Genomic DNA, 20242 nt, shown 5'->3' with positions numbered 1-20242 from the left:
TACTCACAAATATAAAATTTTTCTCTCTGTGTTGGTCTCTAAACAGCAGAAAAGCCAAAATAACTTTTTTCTAATTATTTTGCTGCATAACCATTTGAAAACTAAGACTAAATTTAGTTTATTACATTTTATTATTCACTAAATATCAAAAACCAACAAAAAACACACACAAAAAAAACATTACTACAAATTAAGTAAATACTGGGTTATGTAACTTTTGCATCAGTCACCAACTTATTTTTCTGCTTTAAATAAAAGCAATACAATGATTTTCAAAATTGTAGTTGTACATTTGTGTAAATAGTCTGATACCTTGAAAATGAGTTATTTCTACTTACGAGTAATCATACCACTAAAAAATTCCAACCGCTGCTTGCCATTAGGTGGAATATGTTGTGACTGAAATCTATAAATATGTTTAGTAGTCATAATCGATGTCACAGTGCCATGAAAGGCCTCACCCTTTGCAGCAGGCTCCACTGTAACTTTGTCGCTGATGTTACCGCGGCCGGCAGTGGTGACAGCAGCAGCCCAGATCAGGTACTGCTGCCGGTGGTTCAGGTGGGTGATTCGGTAAAGAAGTAGTTCTGGGTTAGCTTCATACTCACTTGGCAGCTGAAAGAAAGCAGACAAAGCATGGGGTCAAACATGACAGACAAATCTGGCGGCGTTATAAAATGGTCACTTTGTTCTAATACTCTGGGACTTGTCTAGAAAAAAAAAAAAAAAAAAAAGATAAAATAATCAAGGCTACAGTAAAATTTTCAGAGATAAGTGGATCTATCTCTGAAAAGTGAGCTGTGTAACTGGTTTTAGTCTCTCCTGAGGTTTAGGGTACCTCTCTACTGGGGTGACTGGTTCTGTGGGAAGAGTAGTTGTCTTGAAATCTGAAAGCTATAAACATGGACCAGACACTGAGCCCCAAGTGGCTTACTGATCTCTGTATTGTAGTACAGAATTATACTGTAAAATTTGTTTCTATTTAAAATCCAATTGGACATATAAAGCAATATATGGCGATTGGACCATTGCCAAGGTCTTGAGCCGGAAAAGGGTAGAGTGCCTTCTCCGGGTCGGGGGGTGTCCTGGCCCCAAGTGGAGGAATTTAAGTATCTTGGGATCTTGTTCACGAACGAGGGAAGAAGGGAGATCAACAGGCAGATTGGTGCAGCGTCTGCTGTGAAGTGGCCGCTGTACTGCTCTGTCGTGGTGAAGAGAGAGCTGAGTCAAAAAGCGAAGCTCTTGATTTCGCGGTCGATCTACGTTCCCACCCTCATCTATGGTCATGAGCTTTGGATCATGACCGAAAAAACGAGATCATGGATACAAGCGGCCGAAATGGGTTTTCTCCGTAGGGTGTCTGGGCTCTCCCTTAGAGATAGGGTGAGAAGCTCAGTTATCCAGGAGGGACTCAGAGTAGAGCCGCTGCTCCTTCACATTGAGAGGAGCCAGTTGAGGTGGCTCGGGCATCTGGTCAGGATGCCTCCTGGACGCCTCCCTGGTGAGGTGTTCTGGGCACGTCCCACCGGGAGGAGGCCCCAGGGAAGACCCAGGACACGCTGGAGGGACTATGTCTCTCGGCTGGCCTGGGAACGCCTTGGGATTCCCCAGGAGGAGCTAGAACAAGTGGCTGGGGAGAGGGAAGTCTGGGCCTCCCTTCTGTAGCTGCTACCCCCGCGACCCGACCCCGGATAAGCCGAAGAAAATGGATGGATGGACATATATATAGCTTTAAATTTAATTGCTTGAAGTGGTTGGCATGACTAGAAAATGACTCCAGCAATTTAATATAATTGCCCTGTACTTAGCTTACCAGACGTTGACCCGATTCCCTGTCCCTGGTAAAGAAAATAATTCCTACAGCATAATAATACCACCACCTTACTTAAATAATCAGATGACTTTTGAAGGCACCTTGTTTGCACTGGGTTTTACTCTAGATGACTGGAAATAAATACATACCACTTTTCAAATTCTCATTGTAAAATCATTAGATAAACTTGAATAATTTTTTTACTAATTTGAATAATGAACAACTCTTTGTTGGACTGTGTTACATACAATCCCAGTAAGACACATTGTTGTCTGTGTAGCTTGGCAAAATGCGATAATGCTGAAGCGGTACGGAAACTTTCACAGGATACAGTAGATGTGATGTGAAGGACTGAGTGAACATCATTGCTGTATATTTTGTTTCAACTGTGTTGAAGTAGAACAGATAAAATGATGAGACAAGGTTATAGAGGTTTGGGGGCATGTTACACTTGTTATAAGGCAAAACTGTCTGAATGTATAAAGCTAGAAAAGTGGGTAGAGATGGTAAAAAAAAAAATGATGTGAAGGTTTTACTGGGGGAAGGGAAACCCCCTTGCCCTTTCCTCCACCGTTCTCCTGGGAGGACAAACACAGATATGACAGAGCAAGACAACAGGGAACAGACTAATGAGTCAGTTGGAGATATCATGAACAGTCATATCTACAGAAGGGATCTTTGATGGAGGAGAGGCGAGGAGAGTCACATAAACAGAGAAGGAGACATGGCTATAAAAACACACATAGACTGAGGCACTGACACACAAATAGATGCACACACAGAGTGGCACACACGACCTGGAGGTGGATATGTAATTGCAGTGTGTTTAACCCGGCCATGTGTCTGCTGTCTAGACATGTACGCATCACTGTCCCCTCAGCACACACACATGCAATCCCACATTCACAGAGAGAAAAATCACTATTTTTTTCTTACTGCCAATCACGATTCTCCTACCCACCAATTATACCTGTATTCCCTCAACTCCTACTCCACACCTACTCTTCAGCTAACTCAGCCTTCTCGTGACACACACACACACACACACACACACACAATCCAGATGAACAGACACACACTTTCACACAGTTGTCCTTGGCCATTCAGTCCGTTTCTGTGCTTTCATCTATGAATAGAGTCATAAAAAGAAAACGACATCACAAATGTAACACATTTGAGCGCCGGCATCATTTCACATCTTCCATCAGCTAAATCACGTTTTACCACACCTCAGTGATTTAACACTAACTTACATTTCTGACAAAAGCAGCTTGATGAAAGGAAGGTTGTGATACAGGAGTCAAGTGGGTTGAAAAGTCAGAGGAAAAGTCACACGAGTAAGATCTGTGAAAGCTGCTGAGCTCAGATCTTTTAGTGCTGAATGGTGCAACGAAACCTCAGCTGGTGGCCGGGACATCAGTTTGATTAGTAATGATGGTGACCAGTCAATTGGAAATACTGAAAAATAAGACCTCTTCCAATAAGTATCAATGTTGTGGTAGCCACTGTTGAGTGAGCAACTAAGTCAAAAAGAAAACATTTTTATTTTCAGTTTTTCATTTGGAGGAAGCACAAAAGATATAAGAGCCATTTCAAGTATTACCAACATTTGCTAACCATGTTAAATGTACCAGTCACTTGTATAAGATTCCAAATTCAACTTACTATATAAACTACACAATTATTTGATCTGGTTTTTAATTACTCAAAAATGCTGTTTTATAGAGAATACTCTCCAACACCCAATGTCGTCTCTTCTTCTGCTACAAATAATGATCACTTACTGGAAAAAAAAAATTAAATGTTAATTTCTTATATTGTACTTCCTTGAGAGAATTAGGCATTGCCAGTACAAAGCTTTACAGAAACTGGCTATGCATTTCTGATTGGTGTATGTTTAGTAAGTACAATGCTTTAATCACATTTATGTCTTTCTTTTTTTTTACTCCCACGAACAAGTCATCATTGTCAAAATTACTGAAATTTGTCTCTAATGTGTTCGTTCCCTATTGTGTGTGCCATCCTTATCTGGTTTCCCTGCCTCTTTATCCAATGCACCATCTTTTCCTTTCCTTCGCCACTGCTCATCCATCTCCTCATTTTCCTTTGTCACCACTTTTCCCTATTATTCCACTTATCTATGCATCTATCCACAGATAACCCCATGTGTTTTCAACAGTTCCCTCATAATCACACCTCCCTTTAAATATTTCTCTGCACATTTGTCTCCATATCCTCTGCAGTGAGAGAAGGAAAAGGATGGATGGATGGATTGACACATGGAAGGATGGATGATTGTACAGTGTAGGTGGGAAAATCTTGGGAGGAAGGATTGACAGAGTGTGTACTGCTGTAACGGATATTAAAATATTCCTCTTGCGTGGAGATAGCGGTGATCCGGGGAACGATAGAGCAAGATAATGAAAAGAGGAACAAAAGTACTCCCCGCGCGGAGTGTCTGACCCCCTCCTTTCCCTCCCTCCCTCTCTCTCTCCAGTCGCACTCATTTACATAGTAATCATCCCAAACTCTGCATGGGAGCTTGGGAGACAGAAAGAAAGGCCGAAAGAAAGAGATAGATGGATAGATGCGTAGATATAAAGAATAATTTGTGAGGGAGGGAGGTAAAGAACAAGATGGATTTATTTTTTCCTTGAAAGGTCCGTGGGGTGCGTGCGTGTGCTTGGATGTGTATCGATGGCAGATGTATTTCTTGGTTTTGAATTCACACGGTCATAAAAAACATTAAACGCATACTGTGTATGAATGAAGCACTTTGTCCCTGGCGTGATAAATTTCAGAGTGTTTTTCTACTCAAATGTGTGCACCCCTGCGCGTGTGCGTGCGAGAGAGAGATAGAAAGAGTGGGAGTGAGAGTGTGTGTTTGCTCTCGGCTTGTTTTCCACCCAGGTTGATGAACAGATGAGGTTGTCCTGGCAACGTGATGAGACGCAGATATGTAAATGAAGCTGGAGGGTGAGCTTGCATGCACACACACTGCAGTATGAGGGGAGCTAATTTCACGCACACATCTTGCTGAGACTGCAGCAATAGGCCTCAGACACACACACACATGCACGCCAACAGCGAAGCACAGACACATGCATAGAAACTCAGAAACAACAAAAGCAGTACAGCCCTTAATTAAATGAAACTGCCACCATCCCCACAACATACAGAATGCACAACAGAAGGTCTTTCTGTTTCATAAAAAAAATTTTAAAATACAAATCTGTCCTTGCTTATTACTTAGCCACATTAAAGTCTCCCTCGTACCAGTTTTTAATCATTTATCAGTACTAAAATCCACCACACCCCTACGGTAACTCACCGGTTGGCCGGAACCAGAGCTGGAGCAGTAGATGGTGTACTTGCGGATGATTCCATTTGGTTTATGAGGGGGTAACCACGATACTACGACACTGCTGGCAGAGGAGGGCACTGCTTTAATGCCAGCTGGACGTCCGGGATCTGAATCACACAAAGAAAAAAACCCATCATCCTAAGATATTTACTCCACGTTAAAATATAAAATTTTAACTATCTTGATCAATTTTGTATATTAGTGGTATAAAATAAAAGAGTTTGGGAAAACAATATTGAAAAACAGTTATTTTAATGCAGTGGCTAAGCAAAAAGCTCAGCCACAATTACATGAGTCATGTAATTGTGGCTGATGTAAAAATGTGAACGTGTTCTTTCAGAGTCAGAATGCTCCAGATTTGATGATTTGTCCCCCTCTGGCCTGAGTCTGCACTGACCAATGGGCAGCGTAAGCTGCTCAAGACTGTAGTGATGATGGTGGACATCCAGACAGCACCCCTTCACACTCCTTCCCTCACAATCCTTAACAGCACTGTGTCTACTGTTGACTGTTTGTTTGAAACAAGTTGCAGTTAGTTGCAATCACTGACCATTAAAGTCTTTAAGTAAAAATATTATACAGTCCAAAAATCCTTGGTAAAATTTTTAAGAATAATGCACCAAATGATGTAATCGTCTTATTTTCTCACCATCTTGTAACTGAGTTGTGTAATGTTGGCTCACGATTTTATTTCAAGGCTGTAAACTACTTGTCATTACATTGATATGTCAGAAGCCATAAGAGTGACAGTACCAACTACGTTAAATGCTTGAGTGTAAAGCAGTAGGAGTCTTATGGAGGGTTGTGTGGTCTTTGCAGAGTTGGGATATTGGGAAGATAAATAATAATTAGCATTTTTAATAATTAGTATTTCAGCTTGAAATGCTCTTCCCTAAATATCCTTTGGCCTTTTCACAAAATTATATAAAATCAGCTCCAGCATGAAACCAATACTGCTGCAAAGATGAACGTCTCATTAAACTGTCTTGGCCTTTATAAACGGGGCTAGTCATGGCCTCAACAATGCATGCACATAAATTTGTGAAAAAGTGTCGGAAAACATTATACTTTGTAAAAATGAAATGCTGCTCACACCTCACACCTATCTACGCTGTTGTGTAACCAACGTCCCTGTTGAATAAAAGGCCTAACAGCTGTAGACCAACTTCTACTACCTCCATGTTGCTGTAGGTATATTAACTTACTCAGGCAGAAGAAGGAGGTATTTAAGGCCTTAGATGAAAGTGTTTTGTGAAAGTGGCTTCAAAATGTATAGAATATACAGAATTAAACATCAAAACGGTGTTGCTTAGACATTAGCAAAGATATTTTAGTAGTAAAATAGTAGATTAGTTTGAAATAAGATATGTTGGCTTTTGTAGAAAAACAGGCACAGATATTAGGTGAAACAAATATAGAATAGAATTTTTATTTTAAATTTTTTTTAACCAAGTGTCGTTTTCCAGCTGGTTTCACCACAGTTTTATTTTCTCTGGTATTATTAATAATTTGTTGTTCCATTAATAACTGTAAACTTTCTTATTAACACATATCCAGTAAGATGTGACACCTGACTCTGCCAATATTTCAACATAATATTTCCAGATATTTTACTTAAACAATGATTTACATTAAAAGCAAACAATTTTCCTTGCTTTATTTTCTCCACAAAATCATCTTATATTTTTGTCAATCTGCTGTTGAGCATCAGTGTTGTGCACAGATGTCATGCTGACTAGGATTCAAAAATAAACCTTTTGGTTTTAACAAGAACGGCCTTTAGTTGTGACCTTGCTCTTGGCATGATATTTGACCACATATGTAAAAAGTAACACTGGAAGTGAATTAATGGCAAAGATCACACTAATTGAAAACATTCAATTTAAATTAAGCTGGTAGTTATTTAGATTTTTAATAGCATTAGATGGGTAATAATTTTAATTTGGCTATCTTCAACTGTTCTACAGTTACAGCAAATAAAAATTAAATGCAATCATGAGATAAAAACCACAAAACTGCTAAAATGTAAGCTAAAAACAAAACAACAACAAATCAAAAAGAAAAAAGCCCGGGGTCTCCAGAACCTTAAAAAAACAACTATATAAATAAATGGCCATGTTAAAAGTTCTTATGCTTACTGTCCAGTGTGTTTGGGCATCCGAGAGACAGAAGCATAAGATGTCAGGCTGAGAACTGGCTGTTTGCACAATTTCATTGCAAACACTTTTCCATGTGTTACAGACAGAACCGAAGGCGAAGAGAAGGGTTAAGCCAAGAGAGACAGATAACGTTTGTGAAGAGGTTGCCCCTGGACTCAGTGTCAACACATATCAGGGGTAAAAAGACAGACTCCGACAGACACACTCAAAGACTAAGAAAATACACACATTTGAAGAGCTCTTGCACAGAGGCCAGCTCATAAAATGGAGATACGGTAAGGAAAAGAGAATAAAGGCCTTTTTTGAAATGACACTTCTTAGAATCTATCTCCCCCCTCCTCTCTAGCACTCCCTCATTTTCTCCATCTCGAGATGCCTGCCTCCTTCGCTGACTGGCCCCAGGGATGGAGAGGAGAGGCGGATACGGATGTAATCCACAGCCCGCCAGTGTAAGCACAAAATTAATTCTCTCTAAGCCACAAAGAATTAATCCCTTTCCTCTTGCTTTGTTGTGAGCTACTCGCACACAAACAATAATGAACGGTGCACACATATGCAGCGAAACGTGCACACCAACTCAAAGACTTGTCCACATGCAAAGACAGTTCTAACCCCCTCGATGCACACACATACCCACCCCTTCACACACACTGACTGACACCCTTAGGGTTCTTTGCAGCACACACTTTTTGGCTTCTTAATTTTCATTAGCACTGGTAATGGCATATCAGAGCACAAAGAGGTTGTTAATCAGCAACCTCAGCCTTACAAAGAGCCCCTCTGCACACGCTGGCTCCCTGCCTCCCACACTGCTGCCTAAACTGGGAGGAAAAATCCTTAAAGCTGTTTCAAAAAACAGCGTCAAGGCAAATGAAACATTATTGTGGGTAATTTAATTACCTGGCTTATCTAAGCTGATACACTGAATAAATGCAAACTTACAGTCTTCACGGGTTTGGATATACAGGACGTTGCTCCGAACACCGTCTCCGGCCTGGGTGAAGGCCAGAACCTGGATGCTGTAGTTGGTGAACTTCTCAAGGCCTTTGAGCTCCACCTGCTCCTTGGTGGTTGTAATGTTTTGCATTTCACCCCACTCTGGGGACAGGATTGGTGAAAGTCAAACTCTAAACTGAGGCATCAAATGATCACAGTTTGAGTATTTACAAGCTTCTCCACACACTGGCACAGAAAAAGACATTTTTATCTCTTACTTAAGAAACAGGATATTTCTTAAATCCAGAAATATAATATCATAAGTTTGAGTACAGTCATTTGGATGAGAAATAAAACCCATGTTTTAAATGAATATTTTTAATCACATCACTGTTGACAAATTAATTCATGCCATTGCTGGTAAAACTTTGTATAGAGTCCTTTTTGCCAATGGAACAGCACCATGACAATGTTCTTATATAGCATGGTTGGAACGCTATATAAGAAAAAGAGTGACATTTGACCATTTCTCTCATCACCATCATCATCATCTATCATCTCTTCTCTTCAGCTCGTAATACATATTCTCCATATGATAATAAGGTTTGGGGAATAACATGGACATTGAATGAGGTTGCTTCTATCTGGCATGTAATTTCTACGTAAATCTGGCCATTTGTTTTGACCTGGTCAAAACAAAACAAACATAGTCAAACAAAATTGACTATGTTTAGGTTTTTGGTATAGTGTACCAGATTTCTTTTATTAAGTCTCATCAATCCAGACTCCATTGATTTGTGTAATTTGCATAATGATTAAAAGTCACCAGAAACTGAGATCAACTTAAAAACACAAAAAATATAATTAAAAAGAATTATTTTGACAGACAGACAGTCGTACCTCCGTCTGGGAACACAGCCCAGAACACAACACGATATCCCTTCAGTACACCATGGAGAGTCATTCTAGGAGGTTCAGCCCAGTTGATCACCGCCTCATCTGACGTTACGGAGATGGCTCGTACGTTCTGAGGAGGCTGACTAGGCACTAAAGATGAGAGAGAAAGACGTACGTATTGCTAATGTGTCTTTAGTATTTAACCACATATGTCTAAATGTTTAACTAAAAATAACAGGTAATCACAAAAGGACTAAGGAAATAACCTTATGTTACTTTTCAAAACAAATAATTTATGGAGGAGTGACAATGGAGAGTACATGGTTTTGTCCAAGAAATAAACAACCGTACAGATGTGGTTGCACCTTTTCAGATTTTATACAGGTCTATACTAAGTGGAAAGTTGACCACAGATGTCTACACATAGGCACTTAATCAAAATGTCAACTATGTAATCAGGAAATCTAAGTTTTAATTGAGTAAACCCTGTTAACCACATGATAAAAGTACACAGCTAACCATAGTTGTTAAAGAGAACTTGAATCCATGTTGGGAGGTCGAAGCTTTACAAAATTTTAATTGGAATTGACCCCAAACCTCTGATCAGTGAATATTTAACTTAAACTACTGTGCCAGTCTTTGGTTTGTAGGAATAAGCCATTGTTGGTACAGAGAGAACAAGCAACACATATCGAACGGCCCCTGGTGCACATATGTAAAACAAAATGTTCACTCGAATGTTTCACAATGAAAAAAATACAATTTCACATCAAGAAAGGCAATATTGAATCATCCAAAACATTAAACGTGGCCAATTTAAAGGATACCGCCACAAAATTTGGCAATAAATCATTTTGATACACCTATTCGACATTTCCACATCCAACCTAGATTATGTAAAACAGAGTAGTGATTAAAACTTATTAAAACAACTACAACAAAACCCTGCCATGCTTCTACTTTGATGTATAGGATCATCTCTCTTTCTCCATACAAGCCCCACTCTGTCTCTTCTAGCCCAGGTGTCTTTGGTATTGGCTGCAACTGACCACCAGCCATTCAGGCTTTGAATTACTCCCACTGTTGAAGATGAACAGAAGTCAACTTGTGAACGGAGTAAGGACAGGAAGAGAGGAAGAGAGTTGACTAAAAGACAGCATGCAATCAAAGAAGGAGATGGTGCCAAGTCCACCAGAGAATTTCTCTGCAGCTGGTGGAGAGAGTAAAGGAAGTGAAGGGGGGAGGATGGAGGAAGGGAGACAGAAATAAACAAGGGTTAGAAAACAAAAAGAGCTTTGCATTAATAGATCTTTGAAGCTAATGATAAATAATGAGGATGCATCAAAAGATAGCCCAATATCCATATTTAGACCTTGCACAGAGGCAAAGTAAGAATTAGAATGCAGGCAAAGAAAGTAGACGCCTAAAAACATCTAAGATTTGGCTTTTGCTTAGCTGCTCAACAAATTCATACGTTTGTTAGAATGATTAGGAAAGAACAAAACAAGAAGAAGTGCAGATTTTTGGAAAACCCTGCTAATATATCGAAGGCCATTGTGGTCTAAATCCACAATAAGGAGTAGATGGAGAAAAGAGACAGAATATAAATGGGGGAATTGAGGAGGAGAGTTAAAAGCAAAGGGGGAGAAAGATGAAAAGAGGGAGCAGAGAGACAAAGCACTCAGCTGTGGATAATTACAGCAGGAAGCCAGGAGAGGGAAAGAGAGAAAGACAGACAGAGAGACAAGCTAATTCTAATTATTTTTAGTATGCTTGTCGGTATCATTATTATCATAATGGCCATCAATATCACTGTCGCCAGGGTTACAACCACAGGAAGGAACCAGGAGGTCTATGTCTCTTCTGGACCAATGAGGCTCAACCAACTGTGGACAATTATGCGACGCATGTGTTTATGTGTACTTGAATGTTTTGGACATGACAAAGAAATTTGAGAATTGGATTAAAAATAAATGGAAATATATAGTGCTCTATATTATTCAGAGCAAATGCATGAGTATAAATAAAATCATCAAAAATTGTGTTCTTTGAAGCCTGAACAAAAAAAACAACATTTTTTCTTTATGCATTCATGTGATGTTGCTTTTGTGGTTAAAAAATATCACAAGCTTGTAATGGTAGATTTCCGACAAAGACAAATATTACATTTTGGTTGTTTGGCAATGTTTTCAGGTATAAAATGTGGGACATTTTGTGGGTAAATTATCTTTTTTAGCCAGTAACTTTAAGTAATTTTCTATATTTAACTTTTTCTCTGCTCTTAGCTGGGCCATCTTTGGTAAAATTATTTAGACAGATTTTCAATCATTCAAACTGTAAGTACTCTATTTAATACTAGAACAACATTTGATTTACTGAGAACAAAACAGCAAAGCTTTAATATAAAAGCAAAACTGTTTCAAGACAGAAAGTACATGAGTCTACTGTCTCTCATCTTCCTGTCATGTTTTATATGAAGTCTACGTAGATCAATGTGTTTTTATTCCCAAAATATTAATGACAGTCTTTTTATGTGGCCAGGCAGAGTTAATATCAGCTGCTTTTTTTCACATGACTGACTGTGTGTGTTTATGTACTCAAGTTTTTTGTTTTAGTTGTGTGCTTTGCGCATTTTTGCATGGTTGCTTTTGTTGCTAGAAACGTAAAGAAAATGTCCATTTTATATTCTTTTAATAGACAAGAGTCTTGTCTTATCTAATCTGAAATCCTATTTGAGACACTTTCTAACTTCTATTTTCAGTTTTAGTGGTGCCAATGTCAGAGCTTCTCATCAGGGCTGTGAAGAACTCAGTGTTTGAATGTACATTTAAAAGTGTTAGTACACACAAAATAGTGGCATCATGACATCTTCTTGCAGAAGTACCAAAATAAAAGTGACATTTATGAAGTTAAACATACTCCTTGGAGTTCTGTCCCCTACATACATTCAGAATACTACTTTTACAAAGAAATGTTTTTAATGACAAAAGCATAACACTCCAAGCTGGTTCCCTGGCTGTGGAAAATCAGGAACTGGCTCTTGCATCGTCAAGGTTTCGCACTGTTACTGCTTTTGAGAATAACCTTAAATAAGGTGCAAGAAAGAAGGTTAATGGATTTTTATCAAATTTCTTGAAATATTGCACTAAAAAAACATTTTTAATGAGTCTGTGCACAACAACCACGTGAATGGTTGGAAGGCGCTATTGAGAATGACGCCTTTTGACATTAGTGACAATGTTGCATACCTGACATACACACAAAAGATTTTCAAATGCTGTCCCAAACTGTGTAATACTAGAAAACATGCCTTAGCAGCTCATTTAATCATTTGTTCACTCACTCAGAAATATTCTGTTTACCCCTCAGTAGTCAGGGGGCACAACTGCTTCTCCACATGTATTTACTGAGATCACTCAGTTTCCTGCAATGCACTACATTGTGTCTTTGAGACTATCTGTGTCCTTGGTGCAGAAACATTTGAATTCTAGCAGCACAGCATTTATCGTTGCCTAGAGAAGACGAGTGAGAATATAACAATTGTGGATTGCAAATCAGAGAATGACTTGACAGAGATTATTGTACAAAGAGAAAGCTAAAACAAGGGCAAACAATTGCAGTATATGTAGATCAGAGAAAAAGAAGAGTGGAGGTGAAAAGACTCATAGCGCTGGCAGATAAATGTTTATAATGATCCATGCTGTTTAACTTGTTTTACTACTGCTGGTCAACAATGGATCTGAATCCTCAATGAAGATGAATCACCAGTAATAATGATGACACCTGATGTGTGTTATGTTTGTGGTAAACCTTACCATCCTCCAGTGTTGTCGCATTGATCTCTGAGCTTGAAGGTCCTGTGCCTGCTCTGTTGAAGGCCTGGACAACCACGCCGTACTGAGCAAACTTCTTCAGGTTGTCCAGGGTGTAGACCTCACTGTCCCCAGTGGCTTTCATCTCAACAATGCTGTACTGGCCGTTGCTGCCAGGGCCATTCTCTCTGTAGCCGATCTGATAACCACGGATAACCCCATTCTGGAGCTCTTTTCTTGGTGCCTGCAGAGAAATGTAGCAAGAACAGAAAAAAGTGTACTAGTTATGGTATTTGGTACCTCCAGCTGCTATTAGAAAATGATTTCGTCTGGTGCAGTGAGACTAAGATATTGTAAAGGTTGGTGCTTTGAGCTTGCAACAAAGACACTTCTTTACTTGGTCCACCTTGCAAAATGAATGCATCAACATACCCCTACTTTTGCTACATTTGGTAACTTAACACATTGAAAAGTAACTTTAACATAAAAAATCCTAACACTGGCATCCTGTAGCTCAGACAAATTTTTTTTTACACTACTGGTGTTAGTTTATAAATCACTGAATGGCTTAGCATCACATTACAATAAAGATCTGTTGTATCAACCTCCCTGAAGACCTCTCAGGTTTTCTGGTTCTGGTCTGCTCTGCATGCCCAGAACCAGAACCAAACACAGAGAAGCAGCATTCAGCTTCTATGCACCACAAATCTGTAGCAAACTTTCAGAAAACTCCAAAACAGCTGAAAGACTGACTTCCTCTAAATCAAGACTAAAAACTCACATGTTTAGAGATACTTTGTACCATAATAAATGAAACATTGATCAACATACTGGACGTGTATTAATGAATTTGATCATTTCACTTGTCAAAATGTAATGTTTGTCACTGGTTTCTCAATTGTCGACTGCATGGTGTTTTGATAACTTTTTAATTTAAATTCTTGTGTTTTATGATGTTCAACACTGTGTTTTATGAAGTGCACATTTCAGCACTTTGTTGCTGAATTTATCCTATACAAATAAATTTGATTGATTGATTAACTGAATAGAGAAGCTTGCTTACAGGAGCAAAACTATTAAGGAAACAAGGTACATGTTGTATAAACTTGCCTTCCAGGTCACCCGGATACTTTGAGAGGTGACTGGCTGAAGGACGACATCCATTGGAGGACCATCAGGCTCTGCGCAGTGAAAGACAAAGTCAAAGTCTGTATCATTAATTCCCATTAAAACACAGTTTAGGGTTTTACTATTTGTAGTACATCTTATTTTTTTAAAAAGAATTTGAACCAACATAAATGCAAAAGTAAAGATAATGCCGTTCAGAAACCTACGTGCTTCTTCGGTGCTGATGGTGAGCTCTTTACTGGCCTCACTCTTGCCTATTGCATTGTATGAGAACATACGGATACTGTAGACGGATGCAGGGTGGAGGTCTACTATGTTGGCCTGATTGTTTGTGGGAGATATATTTCGAGTGGCATGCTTCAGCTCCCAAGTATCTGTCAAGACGAAAAATGAAATAAATATAATTTTAGTAACCAACAGTTACAGTAAATTATAAAATGCTCTGTTGCGTCAACAAGCAGTCTAGTTGAAGTTACCTGTCTTGTTTTTGTATTCAATGTCATAGGAGGTAATGACGCTATTTCCATCAAATCTTTGTGTCCATCGAAGATTCATGCTACGATCTTTTACTTCTCGCACTTCTAGCTCTGGAGGGTCTGGAGGCTCTGAGAAATTTAAGGAGAATTTAAGAACTAAATAACACAAACACACCAGATAGTGCAACAAAAAGTGGGGAAGTGTTAGCAATACAGTTTTTAATTTATATGTAAATATTGACTTGAATGAATACCTTGCACAGTGAGTTGGATAAGGCCTCGTCCTTCTCCATAAGAGTTGATGGCATGACAGGAGAAGAAGACTGAATCTTCACGCTCTGCTGGCTTTAGCTACAGAGAGAAAAGCAGAAAGAGAAGCATCAAAGAGACAAAACAACTCATTCACACTGCTGTAATGTTGTGTTGGGAAGAGTCTTAATGACTGTTTCTTCTGTGTGTTTGTTAGAGACTGTTCAGGTGACATTGCATTACAACATTAGTTGAAATTATGAAAATTTTTTGACGCCTGTCGTACATTTTGATTCACAATTTGCTGTCCAGCTACTAGGTCAAAGTTTCAAAGTTGTAGTTTTGTTAATTTATAATTGTTCATTATTTTCTAATTCTTAATGCATCAAGAATAATCCTCAAAGAACTCAACACAATATCAACCCACTGTACAATAATTAGTAAATACCTCTCTTCTCTTTACGGATGTTACTAATAATGTGAGTAGTGAGTACATCGTTTTAAAAATGTACTTTCAGTAGTTCTGTTTTAATTGTTGTTTAGATTTAATTACTTTATTCATATCAGAACAATCTCAATCCCATTACAAGAAGATTGGTAACATTATACTAAAAAGCAATATTAGATAGGTGAAAAAACAGCAAGATCTCTATATTCAAGATAAAATATCTTTTTATACTAATACTGTGTGAACTGTATAAAATTTTACATCTTTGTGATATTCCGATGTGATTGGTCAGACACTCAGACGCGCTAGTATGCTTTCTGATAGTTTAGGGGACTCAATACTTTGACGAGGCACCGCTAAGATTCACTATGTGTAGCCCAGCAATGCAAACCTTCACCACTTCACCCATCCCACCAAGGTAAAACCTCTAAATAAAAACATTTGTGGACAACAGGAAGCGTGAAAAAAATTAAAGTAAGCTATTTGTCAAAGATGTGAGTAAAAAACACACAGTTGTCTGATTTCATCAGCTAAGCGCTCTCCTATAAACAAATGTGTTTTACCTTGAGAGTAGACAACACCTCATCTGTCTTTTCATTGGGGCTTGTGGTTATGGAGTACCGGGGGTTGCGATCTGGGTCAATCACTGTGTCACCTCTTTCCCAACGGATGATGATGGGCCATTCTCCTCTGGCTGTGCAGTTCAGCTCCTTCACATGACCCTTTTTGGCCATGGTAGTGTTGGGGTGACTGGTGATCATTGCTGGGACTAATGGGAGAGAGGAAATCGAGTGTAAGATGAAAGGAAGGTGTGGGCAAATAGGTACAAGCAAAGGAAATCACTAAATAGATAGGGATGCTGGATGACAGAGATAAAAGAGGAATGAAAGAAAAGTCAAGAGTAAGTCAAGAGTACTAAGCAGAATTTAAGTGAAAAGAGAGACAGACATGAAAGAGCAGAGAGAGGTATAGGATAGCTGGCAGTGGAAGGAGGAGCTCAGAGTAACAGAGTTCCAATGCATTAGAGCAATCAAGAGCTGTGGTCATTGAGGTAAAGTCAATAAACCTCCTTTCTCATTCTCCAATAGTTAACATAAGGGGAGTAAGTGAATGAAGAGGCAAAAACAATACACTCCACCTTTCGTGTACGATACACATATTCCTCACATACTCAATCTTCTAAGTCCAACACGCGCACTCATGCCCACACACCCACAGTATCGATCTGACGAGGGTTCTGCTGTTTTGTTTTCATCACTTATTCATCCCACTCGCCGTCTTTTCCGCTTTTCCCGTTTCTCCGCTGAGCGAAACAGACAGAATTGAGGGAGGCAGAGGAGAGGAACGGTTTAATCAATAACGCTAACACGAGAAGGAGAAAGGAGTGCACTGGAGAGAGCGGGGCAGCCCCATGGATAGAAAAACCTGTTGAGAACAGTAGATGCAGTTATCTGCACCTTGTTTTACTGGATTGTGTGCGCAAGTGTTAAAAACTGCCAGATATCAAGCTTAACGTCTCTCTTGTGAGAACAGCTGAATTGCAAGATCAATGCACTGCAAGTTACAGAATACATTAGCCTTGGATGGTGCTGTACTTGATAGTAATAATCTTTGTTTTTGAATTTATGAGTGTGTGCACATATACTGTTTCCTTTTCATTTTTATACAAGGCTTGGAGGTTCCTGACAGGCAGAGCGGGATAGAGTCATTGATTACAGATAACGATCAAGCTCAAAGTCTTTTTGACTGTCTCAACACAGATCCCATGAGTCAAAAGATCAATGGCTCAGTTATCTTCTCACTGTCTATTACAGGTTTGCAAACAAACTGCTCTCACTCGGGGGTGCTCTTTTTTCCCCTCTGTTAATCGTCACCTCTGCTTCATCAATCCGAAGGTACTGCGAGCTAATTTATTGGCTTGATGGTGCAAGGATGCTAATAAAGCAAAATCAGAGCCTCCTAAATGTTCCATCTCTACTCCTACCTCGTTTCCATGTGTGCATTTGTATACTCACTCTTAACAGTGAGAACCATACTCTTGCTGATGTCCGAACCCACGCCATTGGAGGCCTGACAGAGGTAGAAACCTCGATCTTCCTCCAGTACATGTCTGATCAGCAGGGAGCCATTAGTCATGATCTGAATGCGGCCAGTTAGAGGAACCGGGTGGTACTGCTGTGGGTTTCCAATCCCAGCTGGACAAAAGGTGAGAGCCAAACAGGGAAGGTTATTGTAAAGTATTTTTCAGACAAATGTTGACAGAAGAATATGACACATGCACATCGGTATGACAGGAAGTTTATGTACCTAAAGCTCCTCTGGCGTGCTTCCACATGACCTTAGGAGGAGGGTATCCATCAACAGAACAGTTCAAGATTGCTGATTTGCCATAGATGCCATCCTGGTTGTTGGGCTGCACAACAAATCGTGGAGGAACTGGAAAATCATTTAAAAAAATGTGCTTCAGTACAAGTCAAAAGCCAATTAATTTCAATTTAGGTGAGTGTCAAAACTTTTGACTTGAGTGTATTTAAGATTCTGTGCGAGTCACATACACCATCATCTGCATTCATGTGTATGCATAGGCTAAAAATAAAACTTTGCTATTTTCTTTTAATGTATTGCAAATTTCTTAGCTGCTTTCACACATCTGTCCAGAGACGACATGTGAGGATGAAGCAGTTGATGCAGGCTTGTTTGTACTGTGATGACAAGCTGATTTTATCCAAGTACATGTATGTAGGACTGCTTAACCATCAAAAGATTTTCCATGTTGCTCGGCTTACAACAGACAGCCTTCATCTGATCTGAAAGTGTAGCAGTTTAAAAGTGAATTTGAAACCTTGAAAATATGAGCTGTTTTAGAAGACAGGAGCTCTTATCCTGACTCTGTTGTGAGTATCAACGCGCTACACCTTGATCTTGGAGACTGAGATCACTCTGGCCACCATCTGTTGTAATGAATACATGGATGCTTGTAAGTCTAGTCTACTCCACTTCAAAAATCTGAACAATAATATTAGCATTTGATGTAATATGTGGCTCCATAAACTCACAATTTATGTGTGAAAGACATTAAGGCCAATGAAAAATAAACAAATAAATCAAATTTATTCCAGATTTATTGCTTCTTTTTATTTCATAATTTATAAAAGGGAAATAGAAGTTGTTTTACATTGATTTTAAATACTTTCAACAAGACTTACAATTAATCTTTTTTACAACTAACTTTACAACTTCACAACTGACTTTACAAGGTAAAAATTGTTTAATTACAGCCACATTCACGATATACAGTACAGACCAAAAGTTTGGACACACCTTTTAATTCAATGAGTTTCCTTTATTTTCATGACTATTGACATTGTAGATTCACACTGAAGGCATCAAAACTGTGAATAACACATGTGGAAATATGCACTAAACAAAAAAGTGTAAAACAACTGAAAATAGCCCTTATATTCTAGTTTCTTCAAAGTAGCAACCTTTTGCTGTGATTACTGCTTTGCACACACTCTGCATTTTCTTGATGAGCTTCAAGAGGTAGTCACCTGAAATGGTTTTCACTTCATAGGTGTTGCCCTGTCAGGTTAATAAGTGGGATTTCTTGCCTTATAAATAGTCATGAAAATAAAGAAACCCCATTGAATTAGAAAGGTGTGTCCAAGCTTTTGGTCTGTACTGTAAATGTTAAGAATAATCTCTCATCAGCCTCACGGTGCCTTTTTATTTTCCAGCTCTCCTGAAGCTAATTTTCTAATTATACCAAATATTTTTGTGCCTATAGCCTTCTTGTTTGCTTACCTGTAACTGTGAGCTGCCTCTCTGTGCTGACAGTAGCAGCATCGTTGCTAGCGATGCAGGTGTAGTTGCCGTTGTGTTTGAGCGACACTTTGGAAATCTGCAGTGAACTCATAAACTCCTTTGTGTCAATGGTGATCCCCGAGGAGGGCACAATCTCCTGGCCGTCCTTACGCCAGGTGATTCGTATGGGCATGTCTCCAGATGACACCACACAGGCGATGTACATCAATTTACCGATGGAGGTTGGGGGAAAGTCAAACGGCTGGATCAGCGGGGGGACTAAAAGGGTAAGAGACAGAATAAATGAAAGAGAAAAACTGAGGTAAAGGAATAAGAAGAATTTTAGTTGAAGAAAAAGAGAAGAAGGTGCAATAAAAAGGGAAAAAAGTGCTCTTTTCAAAAAATCAGCCCATAGAATCACTTATTTTCTTCTGACAATATCATTAACATGTCTCTTTCTCTGTTAATAAAGTAATCTACTACTAATGATGTCTTGTGTCTATCTTCTTACCCTGATATCTTAAAGATTACAAACTTCCATCGACAAAACTTGGGCAACTAACCCACTAAACCCTCCACAGTGGCCCTCACCAACTCCTCCACTCCAACCCACCCTGCCCTGCTCAAGCCAACCCATAATAGCTGCTCTAATTAGAGCACCATCCATAGGGGAGAAAAACTGTGTTGGCATGGATACCAGCTGAGGTGACGCTGATGATTTGAAGAGGGGGATGACAATGGGGGCTGGGAGGGGGGTCTTGGTGTTTCAGCAGAGACATCTGGGAGATTTTATCTGGGCCTCATTAACATTCATCTAATTAAATCAGAGGCATGATGGGCACAAATTCAAGTAAACACATACCTACATCAACAAACAGCAAGAAGAATGTGCATATGCACACACATGTAAGTGGTAGCCTGCTCCTAAACTTAAACACTGCAGCATGCAAAACAAGGAAACAACAAAAATCTCACACGTCGAGGGAACGAACACAACCCACACTCACACTTCACAACTTCCTGGAACAAACATGTTGTTCTGTTGCAGCTAAGGACAGCACGTAACATTAGGAAGAAAAAATATTCACAACACATACTTTTCATTTATACGAACGCGTGCAATGAGCGAGGAGCACACAAAACTTATACAATAGCC

The 20242-nt window shown here is 39.2% G+C and overlaps 1 protein-coding gene across 4 annotated transcripts in view; it reads right to left on the bottom strand.

The window, feature by feature from the left end:
* Positions 1-20242, bottom strand: part of dscaml1 (Down syndrome cell adhesion molecule like 1) — a 111334-nt gene that overhangs the window by 18000 nt on the left and 73092 nt on the right. For all 4 annotated transcript variants that reach the window (XM_028045646.1, XM_028045647.1, XM_028045649.1 and 1 more), the window contains 13 exons: positions 19087-19365; positions 17590-17718; positions 17298-17477; positions 15846-16051; positions 14840-14936; positions 14586-14714; positions 14316-14483; positions 14092-14162; positions 12985-13225; positions 9173-9319; positions 8279-8434; positions 5145-5284; positions 462-615 (listed from right to left, as the gene is read on the bottom strand). In XM_028045646.1, the coding sequence (XP_027901447.1) occupies positions 462-615; positions 5145-5284; positions 8279-8434; positions 9173-9319; positions 12985-13225; positions 14092-14162; positions 14316-14483; positions 14586-14714; positions 14840-14936; positions 15846-16051; positions 17298-17477; positions 17590-17718; positions 19087-19365 (2097 nt within the window). The remainder of the gene's footprint in view (positions 1-461; positions 616-5144; positions 5285-8278; positions 8435-9172; positions 9320-12984; positions 13226-14091; positions 14163-14315; positions 14484-14585; positions 14715-14839; positions 14937-15845; positions 16052-17297; positions 17478-17589; positions 17719-19086; positions 19366-20242) is intronic.

Source organism: Xiphophorus couchianus, chromosome 18 (genome assembly GCF_001444195.1).
Source record: "Xiphophorus couchianus chromosome 18, X_couchianus-1.0, whole genome shotgun sequence".
Lineage (NCBI taxonomy): Eukaryota > Metazoa > Chordata > Actinopteri > Cyprinodontiformes > Poeciliidae > Xiphophorus > Xiphophorus couchianus.
The sequence above is the reverse complement of the archived record's forward strand: the minus strand, read 5'-3'. Positions and strand labels throughout refer to the sequence as shown.